Genomic DNA, 22,304 nt, shown 5'->3' on the forward strand with positions numbered 1-22,304 from the left:
TATTGTCATTGCCAAATTTTAGCATGACAATGAACTTTTTAAAGTTTACTTTTTTACAACTATATTGGAATTTTTGATGTGATTGGCATGTTGTAGAAGTACCCAAATGTTTTTTTTTTTTTGTTGCTCGTTCACGTGTTTTTTATTAAACTTCCCCCAACAAGTGATTTAGTTTCTCATTCTGCCATATGAGCGCTCAAATAAAACATTAACGAAAGTAATTTTAGAAATGGAAAGTACAGTGATGCAGGTCTTTCAGATGTTATACATGTGAGTTTCTCCTTCCGAACTTTATCCGTAACGTTAAATTCCATTTTGTGCAATTTGCCGGTAAAGTTCAGAATAACACAATTTCATGTGTTTCCGTTTCTAAAAGGATGTATTTGGGTGTTTTTAGTGCTTTTGTTTGTTTTATTCAAGCCCCCATACTGTTGAACGAGGATGAGGAAGTATATTGTTGGTTGGCGTAAGTTTCTCAAAAACAAGTGTCTGGACACTTCCATAACATGCCATTTACATCCTATATATATATATTTTTTTTTAAAGGTGTTGGTTATACATCACAAACAGATCTGGGATCAGGCTATGTTTTAAGCTATACTGAGGAGGCTTAAGAGCTGGCGTCGTGCATGCCCAATGTGCTCGTGTTCAGGCTGGTTAAGAAGCCTGTTGCTGTTTACAGAAAAGGACTGCTTAAACCGGTATGGCTGGTCTTTCCTGTTTATTACTCTCCAATAACGGCCAAACTAACTTTACATGTATGCCCTTGTGTGCTGCTAGGAGTTGGCTTGAACAAACTTGTCTATTCAAACACAAGGCAGTCTGTTTTAACTTAAGTCCAAGAACAAATACTCAATGCCAGTCTCTTTGAAATGCATTCAAAACTTAAATCATTATTTATCATACACACCGAGTGTACAAAACATTAGGAAAACCTTCTTAGTACTGAGTTGCACACCTTTTTGCTCTCAGAATTCAATTCGTCAGGGCATGGACTCTACAAGGTGTCAAAAGCATTCCACAGAGATATTGGCCCTTGTTGACTTGAATGCTTCCCACAGTTGTTTCAAGTTGGCTGGGTGTCCTTTGGGTGGTGGACCATTCTTGATACACGCGGGGAACTGTTGAGTGTGAAAAACCCAGCAGTGTTGCAGTTCTTGACACACTAAAACTGGCCTGGCACCCACTCCATACGCCGTTCAATGGCACTGAAATATTTTTGTCTTGCCAATTCACCCTCTGAATGGCACACATACACAATCTATGTCTCAAGGCTTGCAACTCCTTTAACCTGTCTCTTCCCCTTCATCTACACTGATTGAAGTAGATTTAACAGGTGATGTTAATAAGGGATCATAGCTTTCAACTGCATTGACCTTATCAGTCTGTCATGGAAAGAGCAGGTGTTCCTAATGTTTTGTACACTCAGTGAATGTAAATGGCACGGTATTGATATAGCTAATATGGTACATCAGGCCCACTCCCAGGACTATGTAAATTGATTTTACAGTCTTCAACATTTTGCCTGGCACAGCTTCTCAAAATAGTTATGGTATTTGCAAAAATGACAGAAGATCATGAACTTGCTTTTAGTATTATTACCTTCATTTCAGTTTAGTGTTTAACTGTACTACACCCCCAGTACAGCAGGCGGCAGTAGGCTCCAATTTTAATTGTAAAACATTTACTGAAGAAGAGATTTGTATTTCGGAAGTACGCTTTTGTCCACCGGAAGTTTAGAGTTTTAAGATGGGGCTGGACGGAATGGACCATCATGTAAGTGATTTTTTTTTTGTCCTTAATTTATTATGATTTGTTCACACTTGTGGGAATGTTGTAGATACGACATTCAATAGAGACACTTAACAATGTGTTTTGTGAAGTTGGTATTTGTCAGAAGTTGATGTAACCGTTTTGAAGAGACAAAAACAGAGAATCCTGACCGTTTGCTGTCTCATTGTAAACTAGCTAGCTAACGTTATCTACTTTAGCAAGCTAGAAAGCTAGCTAACGTTAGCTAATCTAATTGATCGTTTGCTTCAGTAACATTCCTTATATTTGTGGCTGTAAATAACTCAGCATAAGTTAAATTAACAAAAGTATTGCTAACTAGCTATTACGCCTAACGTGTTGGCTTCTTTAGTAAATATACTTTTAAATACTTTACGTTTGTAGCTAGCTGACGTTAGCTGCGTGTATTAACCATGTCAGTTAACTGTAGTAAATAGTTTGCTGGCTAAATTTCTAAGAGGAGTATTTGGAAAATGTTAGGTTAGTTTCGGGTTTTGCTATATAATTAGGCTTGTACAGCTAGCTACAACGTTAGCCACCATGATGTTAGCTGATTAGCCAGCAAGCTAACGTTAGCTAGCTACGTTGGTTACTTGACAACAAAGATCTCACTGTTAATGCATGTCTGTTTTGCAGATGGAGATGGAGGACAGTAAAGGTGGTTCTGGTCTCCGGCAATACTACCTGTCTAAAATAGAAGAGTTACAGGTAAGCAAACACAGCTTTTCATTAAATTGACTGTTAGCTACACGGTGTCTATTGACACCATTGTGACATTGCTAATATCCTTTGTCAATATAAGAAGTATCTGGTCTTTCTGCTTCCAGTTGACAGTGAATGACAAAAGTCAGAATCTCAGACGTCTACAGGCTCAGAGGAATGAACTCAATGCAAAAGGTAGGAATGATTGTTAGCTATCCAGCACTTTTTATTTGAAAAAAAAACAACAGCTGAACTTCTTCAAACAGTGTAACTAGCTTGTGCTTAATTGTAGCAGTAATTGTGTGGCTTATAAAATGGAAATGTTCTCGGACTAAGTAAATTGAGTGTACTCAAACAACATGCACTTTATGAATTGGCAGTCATTGTTCAAATCTATTTGCTTTGTCCCTAGTGCGTCTCCTTCGTGAGGAGCTGCAGTTGCTACAGGAGCAGGGTTCATATGTTGGAGAGGTGGTGAGGGCCATGGACAAAAAGAAAGTGCTGGTCAAGGTAGAGTAGCCTTGTTTTGCTGAAATGTAGACGTAACATTTTTACGGTGGTATGCTGTAGTTGCATCTAGATGACACTGACAGTCTACTACTGTACCTACTTAATTGTCTCCAGGTCCATCCAGAGGGGAAATTTGTGGTGGATGTGGATAAGAACATTGACATCAATGATGTAAGTATGGACACGTTGTTGATATTTGACTCCAATGTGATGAGAACTTAATGTTTATATGTATAAAGGTACATGTACATCTGTGTACATACAGATTAGTAACGCACAACCAATAATTCAACTATAATATTTGTTTTTGTCAAATTGGTTTGAGTGTTAAGGAAACAAAATTCAGTTGAAAAACATATCCCCATCCAATTCAGTTGGCTGGACAGAAAGAAAAGACTTGGAAATTAAGAATAAATGCAACAAACTTCCTCATGATTCAGGACTGTAGTATCACACTGATTTACCCCGCTGACCATTCCTACCAGGTGACTCCAAATTGCCGTGTGGCGCTGCGCAACGACAGCTACACCCTGCACAAGATCCTGCCCAACAAGGTGGACCCGCTGGTCTCGCTCATGATGGTGGAGAAGGTACCTGACTCCACCTACGAGATGATTGGTGGCCTGGACAAGCAGATCAAGGAGATCAAGGAAGTGATCGAGCTGCCAGTCAAGCACCCAGAGCTCTTCGAAGCTCTCGGCATTGCACAGCCCAAGGTGGGTGGCCCAAAGGGGAAAGACCCTTTATTGGGTTATTGGTTAATTCACAGGTCATATCAACTGTATATGTTACTCATTACGCACTATGAGCTTTGAAGGTAAACTCAAACAATTGCTTTTTGCATTTGAGTTGACCTTGTACTGTCTTATAGGACACAACACTCCCAAAATCAAATGTTTTTCAGACTTTTTCATATCGTGTTGGGGTTGTCCTAAGGTCTTGTTCTGTCAATGCCCCACAGCATTTATCACATACTAACCTCAGCAGTCTTGATTCCCAGAAGGAACAGAAAAAAGTGACACCAGCTAATTCTAGCACAATTATACTAAAATGCGTCATGACGTTTGAGATGCACTCTGTCATGTTTTGGGATGTCTAGCCTCCCTTGTGTGTCTCACCACCAGGGCGTGCTGCTGTACGGACCCCCAGGCACAGGGAAGACCCTGCTGGCCAGAGCCGTGGCCCACCACACCGACTGCACCTTTATCAGGGTTTCTGGCTCGGAGCTGGTGCAGAAGTTTATTGGGGAGGGTGAGTCATCAACGATCAGTCAGCCATTTTGGTAACCATTCGACAGGGTTCCCAAGTGTCTAGTAATTCCGTATGTCAGGGAGATTTTGCTGCTTCTGTTCTCCAAATAGCTGCTGTTTAGCCAGCTCCAGCACGTTTAAGCCCATTTCAGTCCATTTTCATGGAGCGATAGTAGGCTAAATGTTTCTCACCATGCAGTTGGTGAAATGGAAGCTGTTATTTGTTTTTCACTTACATCACACTGCTGGCTATAACGCTGCTTTGTCTTCCCCATCCCAGGTGCCCGCATGGTACGCGAGCTGTTCGTCATGGCCCGTGAGCATGCGCCCTCTATCATCTTCATGGACGAGATTGACTCGATCGGCTCGTCACGTCTGGAGGGGGGCAGCGGGGGCGACAGCGAGGTGCAGAGGACCATGCTGGAGCTGCTGAACCAGCTGGATGGCTTCGAGGCCACCAAGAACATCAAAGTGGGTGACACGTACATACACACAGCTACATCACTGTCGTCTAATGCTTTATAATGTGGCCTAATCTACAATAACACTATCACTCTATACAGCACCACACCCTCTCTGCACCTTTACTTAATGTGTATGCTATTCCTCTGCTCTAACACTTGACACCGCTTCTTTCCGTTGATTGATTTCTGTCACTCTCCTGTTGGTACTGTCTGACAACACTTTCTTTCTAATCACACTATAGCTACTCTATTGTACTCTACTCACTATCCTCCCACCCACTCTAACCCTCTGCTACCTATCAATCTGTATTTGCATGTTCTCTGTGATGCTATAAACAGACAGAACCGGTATTTTTTTAAATGACAATGATTATATAGAAATGAGCAATAAATGCAGATAAAGAATAAATTTAATCTCTAAATAAGAAAACAAATAGTACGAGTAGTATACAGGGATGCAAACTCGTACTTTTTCGCCTATATTCGCCGTGTTGATTTCAGAATAGGGGTATGGCCAAAAGTGTATCAGCCAATGAGCTATATAAGAGGGGCACAAAAAATCTTCTCCCTGTGTGATCACTAATGTTACCTTCTCTGGCGGCTGTGTCATCGCACACTCCACGTAAAAAATCTTTGTTCCTGGCATGGCAATTTGCAATGCAACTTGAGATAAGCAACCTGTGTTCGAAGTAACGCTTCGGTTATAGTTGATCAGAAGCACATTATAGTTGCATCTATGTTTCAGTAGCGCAAATTATTACACACCCCGTTATTAACGTTAGCTGACGTTAGCGTCTAAGTTGGCAAGCTAACATTACCACCTGCCGATGAATAATGGTGTATGTTTCTCATATCAAATTTGCGTCCTACAAATAGAATATTAGTTCAGAGCGTGATGTCACATACTGTATGTTGTGGACATGTTATAGTCACGGTAGTGCCACTTACTACTTATTGCATGGCGCCCCCTCACCTAACATGGACAGACTAAAACAAATCTTCACTCAACATCCATGACAGTTATGTCACATGTCAATCTTAACATCAACACTGAAGGTGCTTGTCAATATACTCTAGGGAAGGGGAGAGAACACGCAACGTGACCTTTCAAAAGAGACAGGTCAGGGATGTCTGGTCACACCATCAATTGTCCTTTTGAGCAATTTATTTTCGTTTTGTGTTTTTCCTGTTCAAATGAATACAACTTTAATAACCGAAACACACAGGCAGTCAGAGATGCTGCGTGTTTCTTCATTGTCAGCCTGACTAAGACCTTCGGATAGTGCTGAGCGACTAACTGGAATGCTGGTTATTTTTACACATCTAATTGACCGATCGATGTCAGTTCAATTATTTGAATTCCATTTCGTAGAAAGAAAAATCTGAGCTCAATGCGCAGTTTTCTCTAGAGAAAAATCAGATCAGGCCCGGATTGTGCGACGTAAACTGAACAAAAATATACTGAGTTACAGTTCGTGTAAGGAAATCAGTCAATTTAAATAAATAAATTAGGCCTTAATCTATGGATTTCACCTGACTGGGAATACAGATATGCGTCTGGTCACAGATACCTTAAGGTAGAGGCATAGATCAGGAAACCAGTCAGTATCTGGTGTGACCATTTGCCTCAAGCAGCATGAAATTGATTGTGGAATGTTGTCCCACTCCTCTTCAATGGCTGTGCGAAGTTGCTGTATATTGGTGTGAACTGGACCACACTGTTGTAAATGTCAATCCAGAGCATCCCAAACAGGCTCAATGGGTAACATGTCTGCTGAGTATGCAGGCCATGGAAGAACTGGGACATTTTAAGCTTCCAGGAATTGTGTACTGCCATAGGGCCATGCATTATCACACTGAAACGTGATGTGATGGCGGCAGATGAATGGCACGACAATTGGCCTCAGGATCTCGTCGTGGTAACTGTGCATCCCGCAGGTGAAGAAGCTGGATGTGGAGGTCCTGGACTGGCTTGTTTGCGCGTGGTTGTGATTCTCTAAAACTACGTTAGTGGTGGCTTATGGTAGAGAAATGAACGTACAATTATCTGGCAACAGCTCTGGTGGACATTGCTGCAGTCAGCATGCCAATTGTTGTGCATTTGGTTTGCTAATTTTGTAGCTGTTCGCTATCTAGCTATGTAGTTAGCTCTTCCAAAATCAAGCATTTGTTTGGTAACAGCTGAGAATCCCCTCCTGGATCAAGAGCCCTGCTGGCTAATGTTAGTTTTGTGCGTGCAGCAAACTGTGAAGACCATGTTTTTATTTTATTTACTGTATTTGTAAAAAAAAAAAAAAAAAAACAGAGTAAAGAAGCTGTACAAAATGTTTGCAATGCGCTTGTTAGAATTGAGTTATTATTCTCTGAGGATTCCTTTGTACTTGTTAGCATTCTGTTAAGTTGTGTTTTTGTGGGCTTTGAGTATTAGTACTTTTTAAATAATAAACTTGTGCACTAGGTAATAGATAAAGCAGATCGCGTTCATCATTTCTCCCGCTAGATAATTTTTCATTATGAAGCTTACCGGTACTATATATTTTCTCAAGAGGTTTGAGCCAGCCATGTGTGATTGTTTACAAAGAAGCACAAAAAGCAAATTGGGAGCTTTGTGAGGTGAGTTTGCTCGGCAGTGCAACTTAAGTGAGGTGATCAAGTTACACTTGTGTGAAATTCACTGTTTGCCAGCAATATATCTTATAACTATTAATTTAACCATCTAAGATGTGCCAAATCAATTCTCTCCAGCTTGGTTTTGCTAATATTAGCTAAGTGGCTTGGAAGATCAAGCATCTTCGTAACAGCAGCAGAGACAATCCCCTCCTGGATTAAGTGTGTGCTGCAAACTGCATTTTGAGATACTTGCATAACTTTGAGCTGGGTTGTCTGTCATGGTAGTAAATGTTTGCATGCGCTCATTAGCGTTTACCTGGCATCTGCTATGAGAATTCCTTAGTACGCTATATATACAAAAGTATGTAGACATACCTTCAAATTAGTGGATTCGGCTATTTCAGCCTTTTGACAGATGTATAAAATCGAGCACACCGCCATGCAATCTCCGTAGACAAACATTGGCATTAGTGTTCTTACTGAAGATCCCAGTGACTTTCAATTTGGCACCATCATAGGATGCCACCTTTCCAACTAGTCCGTTCATAAAATTTCTGCCTTGCTAGACCTGCAACGTCAGCACAAGAACTGTTCTTCGTGAGCTTCATGAAATGGGTTTCCATGGCCGAGCAGACGCACACAAGCCTAAGATCATCATGCGCAATGCCAAGCATCGGCTGGAGTGGTGTAAAGCTCGACGCCTTTGGACTCTGGACCAGTGGAAAAGCGTTCTCTGGGGTGATTAATCACATTTCACCATTTGGTATTCTGACGGATAAATCTGGGTTTGTCGGATGCCAGGAGAACACTCTCTGCCCCAATGCATAGTGCCAACTGTAATATTTGGAGGAAGGAAAATTGTCTGGGGCTGTTTTTCATCACTGGAAATCTTAATGCTACAGCATACAATGACATTCTAGACGATTCTGTGCTTTCAACCTGTTTCCCCATCGAACACCTTGGGATGAATTGGAACGCCGAGTGCAAGCCAAGCCTAATCTCCCAACATCAGTGCCCGACCTCACCAATGCTCTTGTGGCCAAATGGACGCAAGTCCCTGCAGTAGTGTTCCAACATCTAGTGGAAAGACTTCCCAGAATAGTGGAGGCTGTTATAGCAGCAAAGCTGGACCAACTCCATATTAATGCACATGATTTTGGAATGAGATGTTTGACCAGTAGGTGTCCACATACTTTTGTTCATGTTGTGTACTTGTTTGATTTGTCATTCTGGTAAGTGACATTTTTTATTTTATTTTTAAATAGCGCCCCTTGTGCACTACCGGTAATACCTGTATATCCTGGGATGGCCCATGCACGGTATGAAGGTATTGAAATCTGGATACTGCCCAACCATACTTTTTAAGAGGTTGGAGTAATAAATAACATGTTCAGCTACTTAAGATGTTGGCTCGAATCCAGTTTGTGCCTTTAGAAATCAAGAAATTTAACAACTTAGAAATAATTCTCATTGATTTTCCCAAACCCAGGTCTGGTCTGTGTCTCCTTAGCGAAGCATTCCCGGAAGTATCGTGATGTTGGACCTCTGGGTTTAGAAACTCTTTGGTATAGTTTAAACTAAATTACTGTTTTTAACGTTTTGTGTCCATGTTGAACACTCAGTGTTTTTACCTCTTCCGGGGCTGCTGACGCACTGGCTCCAAACTGATGTCCACATCTATCTGGGGCAGATAGACAGGGGGGACGTTGAGCGTGAGACACTGTCAGCCAGCTGGTTGCTGGTAAAGGCACGGCACCATAGCGCCTCCCACAGGCGCTACTTGATCCTGCGCCTCGGGACCCGTCTGCGGGGTCCCTCTCTAGGGCGCTGGAGGGTGGGGGTGGACCGTATATGTACAGTACCAGTCAAAAGTTTGGACACACTCATTCAAGGGTCTATTTGTACTATTTTCTATATTGTAGAACTATGAATTAAGGGATATATATATTATATTACTATTTTCTACATTGTAGAAATTTTCTACATATTTTCCATTTGCTAGAGTTTAGGGTCTGACTGTCATAGTGTGTGGTGTTGGACAACTCTCTCCGTACATACAGTACCAGTCAAAAGTTTGGACACCTACTCATTATAGGGTTTTTCTTTATATTACTATTTTCTACATTGTAGATCAGTGACGAAATCAAAACATATTGAATCATGTAACCAAAAAAGTTCAAATATATTTTAGATTCTTCATATAGCCACCCTTTGCCTTGATGACAGCTTTGCACCACAATTCAAGGCAAAGGGAGGCTACTTTGAAAAATCTAAAATATATTTAGATTCAACACTTTTTTTTGGTTACATGATTCAATATGTTTTGATTTCGTCACTGATCTACAATGTAGAAAATAGTAATATAAAGAAAAACCCTATAATGAGTAGGTGTCCAAACTTTTGACTGGTACTGTATGTACAGTCAGACCCTAAACTCTAGCAAATGGAAAATATTTTGAGGGGCTCTCTTAACAGTACATTTGTATAGTACGGTGACATGACTCTACCTCGGCCATGAGAGGAGTCGTCCAGTTTGGCGAAGAACATGTTTGGAGCTGGCCCTGAGGACGCTCCACCTAGAGGAGCGTTCTCCCTCGCCCCTTCCCTCCCTCACCTTGTCGTCTCCCTGATCAAGAGCAGGTGCCCTCGGCCTGGTGACCATGGGCGATGTGGGACGCCTGGTCTCCACACTGGGCCTCACGGCAGCGGGCCGAACTAGTTTGTCACTGGTGTATTTTGACCTGGCAGACCAGTGGCGCAACAGTGGGGTTGACTTCACCCTCTCCACGCTGCAATAGGCTGGAGGACCCAGTGGTGCTTTTCTTAACAGGAGCAAGTGAAGAGGGAAGAGACTCCTGAAAGGAAGTGCAGCAAGGCTCTACCTTCTTTCACACCGTTGCCTGGTCAACTAGCAACGTTTCCTAAGGGATAGGCTTGCGCCCTTCACAGTAGTCAACCTCATGCCTGGAGGAGCGACACTACTGAGGCAGTACTTCTCGTTGGTTCCTGAAGAATTTAAATGAAGCTGCTCTTAGATTTTAGGATAAATATTTCACTAATTTATATATTTTTTTAAAATTGAAATTCCATACATTTTGAAGGATACAAATTCAAATGTTACAAATTATACAGACCCCTAAACTTTTTCTACATTTTGTTACAGCCTTAATCTAACATTGATGAGGAAATGTTTTTATTTAATACATTTACACACAATACCCATAATGACAAAGAGAGAACAGGGTTTTTAGAAATGTTTCTAATGCATTCAAAATAAAAGCAGCTGCCTTATTTACATAAGTATTCAGACCCTTTGCTATTAGACTTGAAATTGAGCTCAGATGCGACCTGTTTCCATTGATCATCCTTGATGTTTCTACTACTTCATTGGAGTCTAACTGTGGTCAATTCAATTGATTGGAAATGCACACACCTGTCTATAAAAGGTCCCACAGTTGCATGTCAGAGCAAAAACCAAGTCATGATGTCGAAGGAATTGTCAGTCGAGACACAGATCTGGGAATGGGTAACAAAACATTTCTGTAGCATTGAAGGTTCCCAAGAACACAGTGGCCTCCATTCTTAAATGGAAGAAGTTCAGAACCACCAAGACTCTTTCTAGAGCTTTCCACCCATCCAAACTGCTTAATTGGGGGACAATTGCCTTGGTCACTGACATGGCTCCAGAGTTCCTCTTCGGAGGTGGGAGAACCTCCCAGAAGAACAACCATCTCTGCAGCACTCCATCAGGCCTTTATGGTAGTGGCCAGATGGAAGGCACATGGCAGCCTGCTTGGAGTTTACCAAGCGACACCTAAAGGACTCCGACCATGAGAAACAAGATTCTTTGTTCTGATTAAATCAAGATTGAACTCTTTGGCCTGAATGCCAAGCCTCACGTCTGAAGGAAATAAGGCACCATCCCTACGGTGAAGCGTGGTGGTGGTGGCATCATGCCGTAGGGATTTTCTTTAGTCAGGATCGAGGCAAAGATGAACGGAGAAAAGTACAAAGATCCTTGATGAAAACCTGCTCCAGAGCGCTCAAGGCCTCTGACTGGTGTGATGGTTCACTCTCCATCAGGATAACAACCCTAAGCACAGAGCCAAGACATCGCAGGAGTGGCTTCGGGACAAGTCTCTGAATGTCCTTGAGTGGCCCGGCCAGAGCCACGACTTGACCCCGATCGAGCATCTCTGGAGAGCTGAAAATAGCTGTGCTGCGACGCTCCCTATCCAACCTGACAGAGCTTGAGAGGATCTGCAGAGAAGAATGGAAGAAACTCCCCAAATACAGGTGTGCTAATCTTGTAGCTTCATACCCAAGAAGACTAGGCTGCCAAAAGTAAACCATGTCTCTAAACCCTTATCAGTGCCTGCCATGTGATTGCCTTTCCTTTACTCAATACATTCCACCTACAGATGACCATGAACTTCTGGTGTAGAAACTAGACTGGTACTCAATATTCCAATAGGATACCTGATAATTAACAATATTTCAAGTTTGGAACTCATCACACTGGTACAATACTCATCACATCTCATACTTGTCTCTATTTTTCTGCTGCTTTGAATGATGCCCAAGTCCACATTGACTGCTTGCCAGTTACATTGCTAACTATTGTTTTCACTATGTTACCTGGATTTCAAAGGTTTCCATTTCTAGAGAGAACCTCGAAACAAAATGCACAAACTTGCACAATTGTAAATGCATGGCTACTCGACTGTAGTAATCAGTCATTGTGATTGAACTAACTAGTATTTTTTTGTCTAATTCTGTTCTATTTATAGAACACATTTTTGGTCTAGAGTCGCTGGGAATCATTTCTGTGTTCAGGCTTGTTAATTCCCTAAACCCTTTCTGTCCAATGTTCTTGCAATTTACAACCTACTGTTCTAACACGGCAATATATTTTCTCCCCTTTATGCGAAGTAATGTATTGAACATGTTTTTAAAGGTAATCACATAGGGTTAGCCTAACAGGCTAACATATAGAAACGTGCAAACCAAAGAAGCCTATATGGAAAAGGCTGAATAAGACCAAAAGGACTAATACTGTGTGTTTATTGTGTTTGTGCTTTCTCAGGTCATCATGGCCACCAACCGTATTGACATCCTGGACTCTGCCCTGCTCCGGCCCGGCCGCATCGACAGGAAAATAGAGTTCCCCCCTCCCAATGAAGAGGTAAGTACTGTTCCAGCTATTATTTCTTTTAGCCCCTTGAATATTATGATAAAACAAATATGAATAATATACAACTAGTAATTATCTGCCTTTTGGCCAGGATTCTATCCGATCATGCTTGTCAGCTATGCACCTTTTTTAAAGGGAATGTTTGTGAACCTCGAAGGTAAACGCTGCATATGTGGTGTCAATCAGAAATGACCTTTAAATGCCGTGTGATATAACGCAGATTCTTTGCTCATCGGTAAAAAATCGATAGTTACATATCTTGTGGTTTTGAAAATAGTGCAATATTATTTTTACTCTAGTTGGCTGTACCTGCACCGAAACGCCAGTATTTGTCCTTCATGGTTGTTCTTCATCTTTATTTAAATCAGGAGGCAATTTGTTTTCAGCTATTTTACTTCCATTACTGTTCAAAACTCGTTTCTTCATGGCTCTTGTACCTCTGCAGTAGACATATTGTGAGCAATATGTTTGGTACATTGAATCGCAAAATCCGTATCTAATCACAATACATAACATATATCTTATAGTGAGATCCATTGCATTATCCGGCCCCATTAGTTTAATCAGAAATACAAAGTGCTGTATTCTGGCACTGTTTTTTAAATTTATTTTTAAACATTTTAAAATAAAGGATTTATACCATTGTCTAGTCCAGCATCCCCACTCTCTCCTCACGCTCTGAAATGTGTGTGTGCGTTGACACTCGTTCCGTTTTATGTGAGCAGTTTTCTGCTACAGTGTCGTAATTCTGGCGTCGTCCCAATTTATTTCTGCTCCTCAGGCTCGTTTGGACATCCTGAAGATCCACTCAAGGAAGATGAACCTGACGCGTGGTATTAACCTAAGGAAGATTGCAGAGCTGATGCCAGGAGCCTCTGGGGCTGAGGTTAAGGTGAGAGACTGAGAGACACGGTTTGGAATGTGGCTAACCATATGAAGGCTACCACAGGTCTGAGACACTTTGGAATGGGGTTCAGAGTATGAGGGCTAGTAGGGAAGTCTTTTAGCCTCTACCCCTGAGAGCTGTGGTTCTCACTTTTTAGCCTGCTACCCCCCCCAAAAAGGAGTGATTCGAAGCTCGAGACCCCTCGCGCACTCCCTGCGCCAATGAAGCCTGTAATTACATGCATATACGGTGCCGCATTTACAGAAATAAACTGCATTTTACACCTGCGTTTTGCACTCAAGGCCATTCATGTTACAGTACATGAATGGCTTTGAAAGTATTCAGACCCTTTGACTTTTTCCACTTTTTGTTTATGTTCCAGCCTTATTCTAAAATGGATTAAAGTAAATTTTCCTCATCAATCTACACACAATACCTCATAAAAACAAAGCGAACATTTAAAATTAAAATGCTTGCACATTTATTTAAAATAGATACCCTATTTACATAAGTATTCAGGCCCCTTTGCTATAATATACTAAATTGAGCTCATGTGCATCCTGTTTCCATTGATCATCCTTGATGTTTCTACAACTTGATTGGAGTCCACTTGATTTGGGAAGGCACACACCTGTCTATGTAAGGTCCCCCAGTTGACAGTGCACGCAACGTTAACTATTCATGAAAATCGCAAATGAAATGAAATAAATATATTTGCTCTCAAGCTTAGACTTTTGTTAACGACACTGTCATCTCAGATTTTCAAAATATGCTTTTCAACCATAGCTAAACAAGCATTTGTGTAAGAGTATTGATAGCTAGCATAGCTATAAGCCTAGAATTCAGCGGGCAACATTTGCACAAAAACCAGAAAAGGATTCAAATAAAATAATTTACCTTTGAAGAACTTTGGATGTTTTCAATGAGGAGACTCTCAGTTACATAGCAAATGTTCAGTTTTTCCTGAAAGATTCTTTGTGTAGGAGAAATCGCTCCGTTTTGTACATCACGTTTGGGTACCAAAAAAAACAGAAAATTCAGTTATCAAAACGGCAAACTGTTTTCCAAATTAACTCCATAATATCGACTGAAGCACGGCAAACGCTGTTTAGAATCAATCCTCAAGGTGTTTTTCACATATCTCTTCATTCATATATCGTTCGTGAATGTCTACTTTCTCCTGTGAATCGCTTGGAAAAAGACGTGCAGTTGAAGATGACGCACCAATTTCGACGGAGGACACCGGGCGGACATTCACAGACAATATCTTTGCAGTTTTGGAAACGTCAGTGTTTTTTTTCCAAAGCTGTCAATTATATGCATAGTCGAGCATCTTATCGTGACAAAATATCTTGTTTAAAACGGGAACGTTTTTCATCCAAAAATGAAATACTGCCCCCAGAGGTTCGAGGTTAAAATGGGTTATAGGCTACAGTAGAACAGTAGGTGAAATTAAGAGGGGTAAGTAGACCAAATTTATTAAGGTGAGGGAAATGGGCTATTAAGATCTTACTACACTTGGTATTCCTTTCTTAGCTACATATACACATCTCCCTGGCATATTACATTTATGAAGCAGCATACGATACATTTGTACTCACATTATTCATCCTGTGCTCACTTGAACAGGAAGGCTTGGCGGTCCTCTGAGTTAAGTTGTTTTGACAGCGGCACAAATCATGCTTCATTGACAGCATGGCCAAAGTTTAATATTTTTTACTTGGAAAAGAGACCTTTAATCCCAGATTTGGGACCAGACAGCCACTGTCTGATTCCTTCCAAGCCATTCGTTGACCTTGTGATTTCCAACTTGTTGTGAAAAGTTTATGGCCAATGAGCACCGATATGTTTTATCTATAATTTCTCCATTATTTCTCTTAATTTGACAAGAATTTAAAAGGATTTGCCAGTAGATTGTAAACTTGATTCATGACTGTTAGCTAAGATTGAAAGTATGATGTTGACATGATCAGTCCATTCAAAGCTGCTGTACATATAACGTGATTTTCCGTCATTGTCTGACCAATGACCTTGAGCCTTCTTGGATGGGCACTTCTATGGCAGCACCAGAAGGGATAGAATGTTTCTCTTAACACTTGGCAGTGGTGTAAAGTCCCCATGAGTGAAAGAACACTGAGCCAATCACTGCGCAACACTCTGTATTTTCTGCTGGCTTGCCTCACCACACCAGAAAGCACCGAGCTCTGCTGAAACACCTGCATTTTGGAGCTCCCTTACAAATGTGGTCTCTGTTTGATTGAGTATGTGACTTTAACTCAATTATATATATTATTTACACATTAATGCTAAAATAACATTAACAGGCAAGCCTTTTTTTGTTCTGCCCTGAATGACGTGTCACCACTGATTGCAAGACTTAAATGGCTGTCTACCAAAGATCAACAATCAACTTAGCAGAGCTTAGTGTATGTATATATATATGTGTGTGTGTGTGTGTATACACACACGTATACACATACATATATATATATATATATATATATATATACACACACACATATACATACAGTGGAGAGAGCAAGTATTTGATACACTATCGATTTTGCCGGTTTTCCTACTTTCAAAGAATGTAGAGGTCTGTAATTTTTATCATAGGTACACTTCAACTGTGAGAGACGGAATCTAAAACAAAAATCCATTTTACATTTTGTGTAGTTCAATCTAGTGGACACGTCCCACAGGGTTTTACATTTACAAGGTATAACTGTAGAATATTATAATAGAATACCCACTGACTTGATACTCCCCAAGTTATAGAATGGGGCCCACCACATTAGGGCTTGCATATGCACAAGGGCAGAATATGTCAAGTTAGCCATCTTGAAACATCCCCTCGCCTAGGAATTTGCGACCCTGTTTTTGGAGTGCCTTAGTGTTTGACCACTGTGGGTCTTAATGACTTTGTCACTGTGGGTCATTGTGTTATTTCACCATGGTAAAACCTGTATGTGTGTTTCTGTTCCCTCTTACGTCCCAGGGTGTGTGCACAGAGTCCGGGATGTATGCCCTCAGGGAGAGGAGAGTGCACGTCAACCAGGAGGACTTTGAGATGGCTGTTGCCAAGGTTAGTCTTCTGTCCTGTTTGTCTTTCTCTCTGTCCATCACTCTCCAAGAGACAGTTTGTCTCGGTTTTACATTATTCCTCTTATCCCCACATTCCTAACATATCGTTACGAACTAGTGTTGATCAGAGATTAGGTGTACATTCTTATCTATACTGTTGTCGTGTCTTTGGCTATGCCGGATTAAGTGATATGACAGTTTCTCTGTAATTAATATTACCCGATTGAGCTAATCATGTAAATGTAATTAACTAGAGTCGGGGCACCACAAAATAATATTTATAGAGCTGTTATCTTCCCGAATAAACTCCTAAAGACCTGTTAATATTTTACATTTATAGCAGTCAATATTAATCGTCACCTTAATTCAGACTCATCTGAAAGTTGTAAATTCTGCACAAACCCTGGCTAACAAGTTGAATCAGCAATACAAAATTGGGTTTATTTATTTCAAAATACCTAACTAATCACACAGAATTACACATAATTAATGAACTTGATTACAAATTACGTCAAAGGAAAATGTCCCTAGCGGGTGGAACAGATGACAGCTGGTTACACAAAAGAAGGGGCTGGGTTTGAGTGAAAGAGTGGGAAGACTGATGAACAAAGGGCGAAGCTGTGCTATCGTAAATACAGTATCTTATGCATTCTAAATTACCGCCCATTTGGAAAAGGAAAAAATAAATAAATATTTACTCTGAGCTGCGCTTCGGTAGGTTGGGGTGTAGATGGAATGCCGTGTTGCCCAACCGAGTCCTTTGTCTCTGCTGGTAAATTGAATGCGTTGTAGTAACGTTGTTGTGTGGTTGATGGGATACTCTGTCTGTTCCTTCCTAACCCTCGTTTGCAGCGGCTGTTGCTAACTCAGCGGCTAGGAGGTATCACTTCTGTAGTGAATAAGAGTTCAAAGTTCATACCATTTGAAACCAAAGCTCACGCTGATGTTGGCTTTGTTCTGTAGTTATTATCAGAACCATTCTGACATCGGACCGTTGTCCTCGGAACAGGAGGCTTTATATAGGAAGGGAGAGGAGAGCGTGTTTGAAAAGTTTTATAGCCCATGTCCCTTCACAGGGGCGGGCCATTGATTGAGCAGAGCCCTACCTTATGAAAACCCAAAATCTCACGATTTAGAAGCTAAAATCACATTTCATCCCATCACGAATAATTTCATATTCAAACATTTAAATTGAACAAAAATTCCATGTGAATCCGATAACTCTGTGTATACTTTCCACTGTAGAGTTTGTCATCTTATCATTGAAAATGTCTCAGATGACAACCGAACTGACATCATATTCATTAAGTACCACCGCAAATGTTCAATTGGTCGGATTACCAGAGTATAGTTCATTTCCCCCCACCTTCTGATGTTCCCAGAATCTCTGTTAACAAAGAGTTTTGCAAATGTAACATCAGTAGGGTAGAGAGAGGAAGAAGGGGGGGAAGAGGCATTTATGACTGTCATAAACCTACCCCCAGGCCAACGTCATGACACTGTTCTCAGATCTGTGTGTCTTTCCAATTACTGTGGTCATTGTCATGCCAAAACTGACATGACAACTATATAGGAGTTGACCATACACAGGTCAGATAAATTTACATGTACCTTGTCATTAAAATGGACAGTCAAATCCTTTTCCCCTTGATTTGTTTAGTTTTGCTTATCACTGATAATAAAATGAAATGTTATTTGTCACATGCTTACTTATGGGCCCTTCCAAACAATGCAAAGAGAAAGAAAATTGAGAAATAATAATAAATTAAAACGTGTAATATAAGTAATAGATACACAGAGTAACGATGGCTTTGCTATGTACAAGGGTTAATAGTACCGAGTCGATGTGCAGGGGTAAGAGGTAATTGAGTTAGGCACACAATATATACAAAAGTATGTGCGAAGAGGTAGGCCACACAATGGCACAGATCGGGACCGCCTTGTGCTGAGTCACGTAAAAATCGTCTGTCCTCAATTTGCACTACTGAGATCCAAGCGGCCTCTGGAAGCAAGGTCAGCACAAGAACTATTCGTCAGGAGTTTCATGTAATTGGTTTCCATGGCCGAGCAGCCGCACAACAGCTTAAGATCACCATGTGCAATGCCAAGTGTCAGCTGGAGTGATTGTAAAGCTCACTGCCATTTCGCTTTGGAGCAGTGGAAACGCGTTCTCTGGAGTGATGTATCACGCTTAACTATCAGGCAGTCCGACTGACGAATATGTGTTTGGCGGATGTTAGAAGAACGCTACCTGCCCCCAATGCATATTGCCAACTAACATTTGGTGGAGTAGAAATGATGTTCTGGGACTGTTTCATGGTTCAGGCAAGACCCCTTAGTTCCAGTGAAGGGAGATCTAGATCTACATTCTAGATGATTCTGCGCTTCCAACTTTGGCAACTGTTTGGGCAAGGCCCTTTCCTGTTCCAGCATCACAATGCCCCCGTGCCCAAAGCGAGGTCCATACAGAAAAGGTTTGTTGAAATTGGTGTGGAAGAACTTGACTGGCCTGCACAGAGCCCTGACCTCAACTCCATCAAACACCTTTGGGATAAATTGGAATGACAACTGAGAGCCAAGCCTAATCGCCCAACATCCGTGCCCGACCTCACTACTGCTCTTGTGGCTGAATTTTCCAATTTTCCAACTACTAGTGGAAAGCATTCCCAGTAGAGTGGAGGCTGTTATGGCAGCAAAGGGGGACCCACCCCCTATTAATGCCCATTATTTTGGAATAAGATGTTTGGCGAGCAGGTGTCCACATTATTTTGGTTATGTGGTGTATGTACAGTGCATTCGGGGGAAAGTATTCCGAACCTTAACTTTTTCCTCATTCTGTTACGTTACAACCTTATTCTACCCCATAATGACAAAGCAAAAACAGGTTTTTAGAAAATTTTGCAAAGTTATTATAAATAATAAGCTGAAATATCACATTTACATACAGTTGAAGTCGGAAGTTTACATACATTTAGGTTGGAGTCATTAACTCGTTTTTCAACCACTCCACAAACTGTCGGTTAGGACATCTACTTTGTGCATGACACAAGTAAATTTTCCAACAATTGTTTAGACAGCTTATTTCACTTATCATTCACTGTATTACAATTCCAGTGGGTCGAAGTTTACATACACTAAGTTGACTGCCTTCAAACAGCTTGGAAAATTCCAGAAAATGATGTCATGGCTTTAGAAGCTTCTGATAGGCTACTTGACATAATTTGAGTCAATTGGATGTGTACCTGTGGATGTATTTCAAGGCCTACTGTCAAACTCTGTGCCTCTGTTTGACATCATGGGAAAATCAAAAGAAATCAGCCAAGACCTCATAAAAAACATGTGTGAACCTCCAAGTCTGGTTCATCCTTGGGAGCAATTTCCAAACGCCTGAAAGTACCACATTCATATGTACAATAGTACACAAGCATAAACACCATGGGACCACGCATCCGTCATTCCGCTCAGAAAGGAGATGCGTTCTGTCTCCTACAGATGGTGCGGAAAGTGCAAATCAATTCCAGAACAACAGCAAGATGCTGGAGGAAACCAGTACAAAAGTATCTATATCCACAGTAAAACAAGTCCTATATCAACAAACTGAAAGGCCGCTCGGCAAGGAAGAAGCCACTGCTCCAAAACCGGCATTAAAAAAGCCAGACTACCGTTTGCAACTGCACATGGTGACAAAGATCATACTTTTTGGATAAATGTCCGCTGGTCAGAGGAAACCCAAATAGAACTGTTTCGGCATAATGACCATCGTTATGTTTGGAAGAAAAAGGGGGAGGCTTGCAAGCCATAGAACACCATCCCAACCGTGAAGCACGGGTTTGGCAGCATGTTGTGAAGGTGCTTTGCTGCAGGAGGGATTGGTGCACTTCACAAAATAGATGGCATCATGAGTTAGGAAAATTGTGGATATATTGAAGCAACATCTTAAGACATCAGTCAGGAATTTAAAGCTTGGTCCAAATGGACAATGACCCCAAGCATACTTTCAAAGTTATGGCAAAATGGCTTAAGGACAACAATTCAAGCTATTGGAGTGGCCATCACAAAGCCCTGACCTCAATCCTATAGAACTGAAAAGGCGTGTGCGAGCAAGGAGGCCTACAAACCTCTAAGCGTGCTGTCATGTGCCTTTTACTGAGGAGTGGCTTCCGTTTGACCACATGACCATAAAGGCCTGATTTGGTGGAGTGCTACAGAGATGGTTGTCCTTCTGGAGGTTTCTCCCATCTACACAGATGAACTTTGGGTTCTTGGTCACCTCCCTGACCAAGGCCCTTCTCCCCCGATTGCTCAGTTTGGCTGGGCGGCCAGCTATAGGAAGATCCTTAATGGTTCCAAGCATCTCAAGGATGATCAATGGAAACAGGATGCACCTGAGCTCAATTTCGAGTCTTACAGCAAAGGCTCTGAATACTTATGTAAATTTATTTTATACATTTTATTTATAAATAATAATCATTTTTGCAAAAAAATACATAAAACCAGTTCACTTTCATTTATTGGCTGTTGTGTGTAGATTCAGTAAAAATATTTAATTCATTTTAGATTAAGGCAAAATGTGGGGAAAGTAAAGCGGTCTGAATACATTCCAAATATATTACCAGTCCAAAAGTTTGGACACCTACTCATTCAAGGATATTCTTTATTATTTTTACTTTTTTCTTTTTGTGGATTTATCGTGAAGACAAACTATGAAATGTCACATGGAATCATGTCGTAACCAAAAAAGTGTTGAACTAATTAATTGAGATTCTTCGTAGTAGCCACCCTTTGCCTTGATGACAGCTTTGCAAAGTCAACCAGCTTCATGAGGTAGTCACCTGGATTTTGTTTCAGTTAACAGTTGTGCCTTAAGTTAATTTGGGATTTATTTTGTTCTTAATGCGTTTGAGCCAATCAGTTTTGTTGTGACAAGGTAGGGGTGGTATACAGAAGATAGCCCTATTTGATAAAAGACCAAGTCCATATTAGAACAGCTCAAATAAGCAAAGCGGAACAGTCCATTACTTTAAGACATGGTCAGTCAATACGGAACATTTCAATAACTTTGAAAGTTTCTTCAACTGCAGTCGCATAAACCATCAAGCGTTATGATGAAACTGGCTCTCATGAGGAATGCCACAGGAATGGAAGACCCAGTGTTACCTCTGCTGCAGAGGATAAGTTCATTAGAGTTACCAGCCTCAGAAATTGCAGCTGAAATAAATGCTTCAGAGTTCAACTGTTCAGAGGAGACTGCGTGACTCAGACCTTCATGGTCGAAATGCTGCAAAGAAACCACTAAAGGATATCAAAGGAAGAAACTTGCTTTGCCACAGAAGGGAGGGGTTGTTGTCCTGGCACCGCACTGCCTACCCTCACCACCTGGGGGAGTCCCATCAGGTCCCAGAGTGATGAGCTTGCAGGGCATTATGGTGTTGAACGCTGAGCTGTAGTCAATGAACAGCATTCTCATGTAGTGTTCCTTTTGTCCAAGTAGGAAAGGGAAGTGTGGAGTGCAATAGGATTGTGTTTTTTGTGGATCTGTTGGGGGCAGTATGTGAATTGGAGTGTGTCTGGGATGATGATCACTGGCTAATGACCCCTATCCTTTGTCTTTCCAGGTGATGCAGAAGGACAGCGAGAAGAACATGTCCATTAAGAAACTCTGGAAGTAGAATTTTGGATTTTTTTTGGACCCCAACGCAGATATTTACCCGCAAAGTCACATATGTATATTTTTCTTCTTTTTGTTTAGGGTTGGTTTATAATTGTTACCTAGTTCATTCTAAAAAATAAATTGTCTCCCCACTGAGAAACAA

General features: G+C 41.1%; 1 protein-coding gene across 1 annotated transcript; it reads left to right on the forward strand.

Annotated features, from left to right (window-relative positions):
• The first annotated feature begins 1,671 nt into the window (after positions 1-1,671).
• psmc5 (proteasome 26S subunit, ATPase 5) lies at positions 1,672-22,304 on the forward strand. The gene is made up of 12 exons (XM_064923647.1): positions 1,672-1,776; positions 2,428-2,499; positions 2,619-2,688; positions 2,906-3,003; positions 3,118-3,174; positions 3,489-3,719; positions 4,128-4,254; positions 4,534-4,724; positions 12,414-12,512; positions 13,303-13,413; positions 16,406-16,492; positions 22,107-22,304. Exons 1-12 carry the CDS (start codon positions 1,750-1,752, stop codon positions 22,158-22,160), a joined length of 1,224 nt encoding a protein of 407 aa, XP_064779719.1. The 5' UTR covers positions 1,672-1,749; the 3' UTR covers positions 22,161-22,304.

Source organism: Oncorhynchus masou, chromosome 18 (genome assembly GCF_036934945.1).
Source record: "Oncorhynchus masou masou isolate Uvic2021 chromosome 18, UVic_Omas_1.1, whole genome shotgun sequence".
In the NCBI taxonomy this organism is placed as follows: Eukaryota; Metazoa; Chordata; class Actinopteri; order Salmoniformes; family Salmonidae; genus Oncorhynchus; species Oncorhynchus masou.

Excerpts from the sequence above, each read along its gene's own strand:
- psmc5 (XM_064923647.1), top strand. The coding sequence starts at position 1,750 with ATGGGGCTGGACGGAATGGACCATCAT. Across the intron at positions 3,175-3,488 it reads AGAACATTGACATCAATGAT|GTGACTCCAAATTGCCGTGT; the intron begins GTAAGTATGGAC and ends CATTCCTACCAG. Across the intron at positions 12,513-13,302 it reads TCCCCCCTCCCAATGAAGAG|GCTCGTTTGGACATCCTGAA; the intron begins GTAAGTACTGTT and ends TCTGCTCCTCAG.